The sequence below is a fragment of the Panthera uncia genome, chromosome D4 (genome assembly GCF_023721935.1).
Source record: "Panthera uncia isolate 11264 chromosome D4, Puncia_PCG_1.0, whole genome shotgun sequence".
Taxonomy (NCBI): Eukaryota; Metazoa; Chordata; class Mammalia; order Carnivora; family Felidae; genus Panthera; species Panthera uncia.
The window spans coordinates 16,543,377-16,551,119 of record NC_064807.1 but is presented as its reverse complement, the minus strand read 5'-3'; the positions used below and the strand labels follow the sequence as shown (position 1 = coordinate 16,551,119).

At 43.8% G+C, this 7,743-nt stretch overlaps 1 protein-coding gene across 2 annotated transcripts in view; it reads left to right on the top strand.

The window, feature by feature from the left end:
* The first annotated feature begins 1,786 nt into the window (after positions 1 to 1,786).
* CARNMT1 (carnosine N-methyltransferase 1) overlaps positions 1,787 to 7,743 on the top strand; it is a 43,841-nt gene continuing 37,884 nt past the window's right edge. Inside the window, exon 1 of one of the 2 annotated variants that reach the window (XM_049633945.1) lies at positions 1,787 to 2,298. In XM_049633945.1, the coding sequence (XP_049489902.1) occupies positions 2,063 to 2,298 (236 nt within the window). In that variant the 5' untranslated portion in view covers positions 1,787 to 2,062. The remainder of the gene's footprint in view (positions 2,299 to 7,743) is intronic. The other variant, XM_049633955.1, reaches the window with a different exon arrangement.

The following is a 7,743-nucleotide window of genomic DNA, read 5'->3' as shown; positions in this document are numbered from 1 at the left end:
AATTGAAAAATGTTAAATGTTACATAATATTCTAAAAGTACAGTCAGAGTCATAACCAAATACCAATAAAATGCAGGCACAAGAGTTGGGTGGGTGGGTGGGTGTAGTGCCAGTAAGGTACTGCGCCCCATGGATTATTTAATATCGAGTTTCCTTATCTGTGAAATCACAAGTGAGATTAAGGTGGAGCGCCTTAATGACATAGACCCTAAGATTCTCACCGAATAATGAGACAGAACCAAGCAAACCTCTACATAGATTAATTTGAAAATGTTTATTATCCTTCCCAGGATGATGAAATGTTGCTGATTATCATTATCCATGGCATTCTGGCCAATATCAATTAGGTCATTGAGACCTATATCAGTGCATCAAAATTATTACACAGGTAATTTGCATATTTGTATGTGCAATTATATATGAAGACAGTATTGGTTAACAGTTAATAATATGAGAATATATATATAACTTCAAATACAAGTTTCTAAGAAAAATATGCACTGGATAGAAGTGGAAGAATGGGCAAGGAATTGATATATTGTGTCTGGGTAGGGGATAAGACTGGCTAGAAAGGTAAAGAAGCTTCACATTTGTAACTCTTTGTATTTTCCTTTTGAATTTTGGAGCATATATTACTGCATTACTATTCAATAAATACTTTAACCTTTTATAAAAATCTTGTATAAAAATGTAACATTAACATAGACTAACCACAGGACTTTTTATTTTTTTTTAATTTTTTTTAATGTTTTACTATTTTTGAGAGAGAAGAGCAAGCAGGAGGGGGACAGAGAGAGAGGGAGACATAGAATCAGAAGCAGGCCCCAAGCTCTGAGCTGTCGGCACAGAGCCCGACGTGGGGCTCGAACCCACGAAGGGTGGGATCGTGACCCGAGCCGAAGCTGGACGCTTAACCGACTGAGCCACCCGGGCGCCCCACCACAGGACTTTGTAAAGCATTGCTTTTAAATTATTAAATTCTGAAAATATGAAGCCACTTCCTTTTCAATATCATTATATGTTTTTACTGTATTTGTGGTCTCTGGGCATATTTAACTCTTCTGAAAAAAGCACTCTTTCCCCTTTAGCACTTTTTTGTAAGACTGACATGCTGAGTGACAGATAAAATTGAATAAAATCAGTTATTTTCTAAGAATAGTATTAAGTGTGAATGTGGGGGCACCTGTTTTAACTATGAGCTCAGAAGCAATGAGGCAAAAAACGTATAGAGACGAAAAAGAGAAAGAAGTTAAGGCTGGCATTGGTAAGGACCACGGTTGGAGGCTACTGGCACCAGCGCTGAGTCATTATGGCTCATGGGCACTTTGGGGGTCTTCCAAAGCGCGGGTACTGGACTGAGTTTGGGTCCAACATGTTCTTCATCGGCTACCACCACCAGTCCCGGCGGGATTAGGATTTTCGCAAACTCCTAAACAATGAAAAGGTGATGGTGAGTCTCTCCCCGCCCTCCCCGCCCCCCCGTAATTACAAATGGAAATGTATTTAGAAAATAAATTAAGATTTAAATTAGGGTGGACGCAAGACCTTCCCTCTAGATTTTCTTCAATAAAAATTCCCAATGAAGTCATCAAAGCTGACCAGTTTTTCTGTTTTCCCTTCCTATAGACTTAGTTCAACTGCCTGTCCCCAAATCCAGCACTCGCAGGCTCTTAAACCCAACCCACGCCGTGTCTCGCAGGTGCCAGCCCCACCCCACCAGGGATTCCCCCTCCTTCGCTCCTCCCACCTGACCCTTCGCCCCGCCCATCGGGCGCGCCGTCCTTACGGCAGCGCGCGGTCGCCGAGGCCCGGCAGCAAATGAGCGCAGGCGGCCGCGGCCCTCCGTCGTACCCTCGCATGCGCATGCGCGCTCGTGCCGGGCGCTCCTGAAGACCTGGCGGAGCCGGGCGCGGATGGAGGCCTGAGGGCGGCGGGGGCGGAGCGCACCGCGAGCTGGGGGCATGTCCGCGGCGGGCGCCGTCTAGAGGAAGGCCGAGCAGCCGCCACCACGCTCTCAGTCGCGGCGAGACGCAAGCGAGCCAGGCCTAGGGCCGCGGCGGCGATGCAGCGACGGCGGCGCCCTCCGCCGCCCGCTTCTCAGCTGCCCGAGGGCTGCGGGGGAGGCGGCGGCGGCCGCGGCGGGAGCGAGGAGGTGGAAGTGCAGTTCTCCGCCGGGCGTTTGGCCTCAGCCGCGGCGGTTTCGGCGGCGGCGGCGGCCGCGCGCAGCACCGAGGAGGAGGAGGAGCGGCTCGAGCGCGAGCACTTCTGGAAGATCATTAATGCCTTCCGCTACTACGGGTAAGAAGCCCGTGGCGGACCCCGGCGCAGCCCATCGAGGTGCCCGCTGGTTGCGGCGGACCCGCCGGAACGGGGGCGCCCGCCGCGCTCGCCCTCGGCCGCCACGCCTCCGGGGCACCCGGACCGGGCCGCCAGATCTGACCTCCGGGCCCCTGAGTCACCTCGTACCACGTTAGCCCTTCCCGGCCCTGCACAGCCGCGTGTCTGCCGCGCCGTCTGCTGCTCAGCCTCGTGTCTTCCAACCTCAGGATCAGATTAGCTCTCTTGCCTTTCATCCCTCGTTAAAGGTTTGGCTTTGAGGCCGGTGGGGGTGACCGGAAAAGTGCTGTTAACAATTGCAGATAGAAGATGATGGTGGTAAAATCGTCCAGTGCTGGGCATGATCTGTATGTGTTGTCGATGTCCTCCAAACTGAACACACGGAGAACCCAAGTTCACCTACACGTGGGATGCCGTAGGACGAATTTTCCCAAACTGTTGGCCAGTTCTTGTGAGAGCTGCGTAAGATTTCCACCCCAACCCCCTTGGCGCTTTGAATGTACAGGCACATTAGTGGTGAATGATGGCGCTCAATGTCTTTAACTGGTGGGTGAAATTAAGGTCGGAGGTGGTCCGGATGCTCTACAATTTAAGTATTAAAGAGGGAAATGAGAGAAGGCACAGCAAAGAACCGCTTTTACGATCTTTTCTTCGGCAAATATGTATCGAATTCTCACTGTGGGCTGGGCACGGTGGTAGGACTTTTAAACTCCCTAACTTCCACTTTTCTTTTTTAGATAGATGTTAAAATAGCTTAGTCGCAAAATTATAATTCCGAGATCTGAAAGGGACTTAGATTTTTTGGTAAATATAGCACTTTCATTCGTGTTAAGAGATGAGGCCACCGACGGCTGTGTTCTGAGTCTGCAGTTGGAAGGAGATACACGGACATGACCTGCACAAGTAAAACTTGTTCCCTTAGATGGGCTCCTGCTGTGCTTTATGCAGACTTCTTTTTTTTTTTTTTTTTTTTTTTTTTTTTTTTTTTTTTTTTTTTTTTTAATTGCTTGACTGTGACCTCTTCAAGGGCAGGGACTGATCCTTATTTATTTTTGTGTCACCAGAGCTTGGCATATGTTGTTGAAGCTCTATTTTTAACAAATAAGACAAGTAGTAGCAAAGAAATGCGTTTGTCATTCCCAAGTAGTCTGAATTTGTGACAGGTCGGTAGTTTGTTACTTTTTTGAATTGGGAAACTTGCTTAATAAAAACTTAAAGTTATTTAGAATCTGACTACATTTGTAACATGAAATTTTGAAATGCAAAGATCTTGGTGAAATAATTTACTGATTAAACCCAAGCACAGGAACCGTGGACTGCATTACTTATGGAGCCCAAAAGGGAAGTAACTCATATGGGTATTTTACTTAGTATCAACACAGGGAGGAAGGCAGAAAACCACAGAATTGAATTTGATGCAAGTATTGTGCCTTCAAGAATCACCACAGGGAGGGGAAACAACTGACCTTAGATTTAGATAGCTAGGAGAGGTAGGTACAGAAAAGTCTGGTACATTTTACTATGAAAATTCTAGAAAGAATATTGGAATATTTTCTGGAAATACAGTGAATCACAGTGGACCCAATTAGTTAAAATGTGTTTGTGCAGGTTCATATATAAAATTGATACTTATGATTAGGTATCAAATGGGCCTTTTTGTGAGAGCACAGAGACCTTTGATCTGGCACGAGGGCTCAAGTGTGGCAATATAGAGAAGAGTGCTTGTGTGAATGTTCTGGTGGTTGTGATAGATTCCTATACTCATCCCTCTTTAATGTGGGATTGAGGACAATTTCACTTTTTAAAAACAATCCTTTTTATTTGTGTGTACTTTTTTTTTTTTAAGTGTTTCTTTATTTGAGAGAGAGAGAAAGAGAGAGTCCCAAGCAGGCTCCTATCAGCGCAGAGCCCAATGCAGGGCTCTATCTCATGAAGAGTAAGATCATGATCTCAGCTGAAATCAAGAGGCTTAACTGAGCCACTCAGGTGCTCCTGGCATGTACGCTCTTGATGAAACATTGAAATAGACTGAAAATAGTATTTAAAAAATGTGTTTTAAAACATCACTTGAAGGTCTAGGGGGTATGGAAAGCATTTTGTAGCAGAAAATACTCTGAGTTGTTACAGTCCAACATTTTATGATCTTCTAGACCTCCACTGTGGTACCGTAGTTATTAATCACATCTCGCTAAATTTAAGCTTAAATTAATTAAAACTGAATAAAATGTAAAATTCATTTTCTCAGCCTCACTAGCCACATTTCAAGTGCTTTTCAAATGTGGCTGGTGGCTGCCATATTGGACAGTACAGATGTAAGCCTTTCCATCACTGCAGTACGTTCTGATGGGTGATCCTATTCTGAAGCTTTAACAAGTACTTCTAAATTGTGGAGTTTACTTTTATTGCTAAATGTCTTTTAGTTATTATATAGGGGACTTAGATTAAAAATCACAAGGCAAGAATTGTCTTGATTAATGTTTTTCCAATGGCTTCCAACTTTGTGTTTCCTATAGATTATGCATAGATCATATATTTTGATTAAGGCAAAAACGATTCGAGTATTGTAGCAAATAGCAAAAAAAAAAAAAAAAAAAAAAAAAAAAAAAAAAAATTTGTCAGTCCTAAAATGAGTGAAGATACTTGGTCATGGAGAAGATACTACAGTTAAAAAATCAAAGGTCTCATCAGAAACATCCTGCTTTTAGAAATAGTAATTAGGTGAGATTTAAAACATGGAGAGGTAAAGTTCTTTTGTACAGGTAAAGGAATAGCCATATAAAGAGGCAAACAGCTTGCCCAGGCTTACACAACCAAGTTGTGGTAGAGTCTGGCCTGAAATCCAGAATTGTTCACTAAGATTTTACCCTGCATTAGTAAGCAGTGATACTTAGTAAGACAGTTTTAACTGTGAGGTTTTTTTTTTTTTTTTTTTTTAATGTTTATTTATTTTTGAGAGAGAGACAGAGACAGAGTGTGAGCTGGGGAAGGGGCAGAGAGAGGGAGACACAGAATCCGAAGCAGGCTCCAGGCTCTGAGCTGTCCTCACAGAGCCTGACGTGGGGCTCGAACCCATGAACCACAAGATCATGACCCGAGCTGAAATCGGACACTTAACCGACTGAGCCACCCAGACGCCCCTAACTGTGAGTTTTTAATAAATATTTAAAATGGATTGAGACAGACTTTCCTTCTGAAAAGATAATGCTTTCCCGTTTGGAATTCTAGAGTAATTCAACAGGTGCAGAGGAATGGGTCTATGACCTTGGCCCTTGGCTCAGACCCAGCAGTATCAGACCCACGCTGATGAAAGGAGACTAAATCAGAGTTGGGGTCACTGCCGAGACCAGCCTTCCCGAGAGAGCTGAAGGAAATAATATCCCAGAGCTATCCCAGGAAATAATGGCTGCTCACTCTCCTTTCTCCCCTTAGCCACCAGAGGATATGGCCTCTTGCCACTGAGTTCAGAACCAAGGAGAGCCTGAAGGTTATAAAAAATTCCTTAAAAGCCGTTTGGGAAACTTTGTTTAAAGGGCCAGGCAATGAATGTTTTTAAGGTTGAAAGGCTAGGTAGTCTCTTACAGCTATTTAACTCTGCCCTGTGTGGAAACAACTGTCGGCAGTATGTGAACAATTGGGCATGGCTATGTTCCAGTAAAACTCCTTGTAAAATGGGCCTAGTAGCCAGTGGGCCATAGTTTGCCCACCCCTTTCTTAAAGTACATTGGTAGGGTAAGCATCTTTAAAACAGTAAAGCTAGCCCCGTTTAAAATAATATAGTAAGGGGGCTCCCTGGGTGGCCAAGTCAGTTGGGCGTCTGACCTGGGCTCAGGTCATGATCTCTCGGTTTGTTGGTTCGAGCCCTGCATTAGGCTCTGTGTTGACAGCTCGGAGCTGGAGGCTGCTTCAGATTCTGTGTCTCCCTCTCTCTGCTTCTCCCCCACTTATGCTCTCTCTCTCTCAAAAATAAAGCTTAAAAAAATTTAAAATAATGTAGTAAGGAGTAGACTCTTCTCAACTTCTAAGACCTCCCTTATTTCAAGAGAGACACTGTGGGTGTATGTTATGGATAGTTTGGCACACCATAGAGTAATCAAGGGTTGAAAGATATGCAGCCTCTCATCCTGTTCTGTGTTGTTAACATCACTTCTGTATCAGTAATTGACAGCAAATACGTGTGGGCTCTTCTGACCAATCTATAACTTACCTCGACTACCCTGCAAACGTGGAAATTAAGTAGTCTTCATCGAGCATCAAAAATGGCACTTAGGGAACATAACTGAACGTGTATTCACTGCTCTTTGCATATGCTGAAATCTGGAGATTCAGTGGGGACAAGACTGTATTTTAGAATTCATAGGGAGTGGTAGACTTAGGCCAGGTACAGCATTCCCAGGGAGCAGGCCTCTTAGGAATCTTTGGGAGACCTAATGAGGGCCTGGGAGAGGTAGTGATTTGCAGACAGTTTACGAAGTAGAATCAAAAGGATCTGGGGCTTGTGATTGTGGGATCTGTGAGAAGAGGCATTTTAGGATGACTCATTTGTTTCTGACCTGAGTGGATGTATGGTGTGCCATTCATCAGCCATATGGGAAGAAGTGCCAGGTTTTTTGGGGGGATGATCGTGTGCTACGTTCAGTGTGTCTGTGTTGAATTTTGAGGTGTGCTGAGAGGAATGTTGAGCGGCATCCAGTGGCCAAGAATACTAGAAATGAAGTACTGTAAGACCGTTTTCACCATTTGACTGTGAGCTGTAAACCTTCACAACTCCACTGTTTGCCTAATACAGTGTGGTCACTTTTAATTATTCTTTAGTGTCATAATCTATTTTATAGGAATGCAAACATGCAGTCCTTCTGAAAATCAGTTTGTGTTAACCTGAAAAATACTTATTCTTTTTTTTTTTTTTTTACTTTTTTTGAGTTTATTGATTTTTGAGACAGATAAGAGCATGAGTAGGGAAGGGGCAGAGAGAGAGAATCCCAAGCAGACTCCGAGCTGTCATCGCAGAGCCTCATATGGGGCTGCAACTCACAAAACTGTGAGATCATGACCTGAGCCGAAACCAAGAGTCAGATCCTTAACCGGCTGAATCACCCAGGGGCCCCTACTTACTCTTTCTAACTTGGTAATTCTTCTTTAGGGAATTTGTAGTATTTTTTTTTCCTAAAATATAGACCAATTTAGAACAGAAAGTTTATCATATAGACAAGTGAAAGTATCTAGATGTCCAGTGTTTGGGAAATATGTAAATTTTGGTTGCATAGATGGGATAATGAACAGTCATTATATAGTCTTTTGTGCTGTAGTCATTAGAGAACTTTTTTTCTGATCTGGGAAAATTCCTTTGATAAAGATGAAGGATTACAAGTGCTTCTGAAAACTTGGTGTACATGTGAATCATTTGGA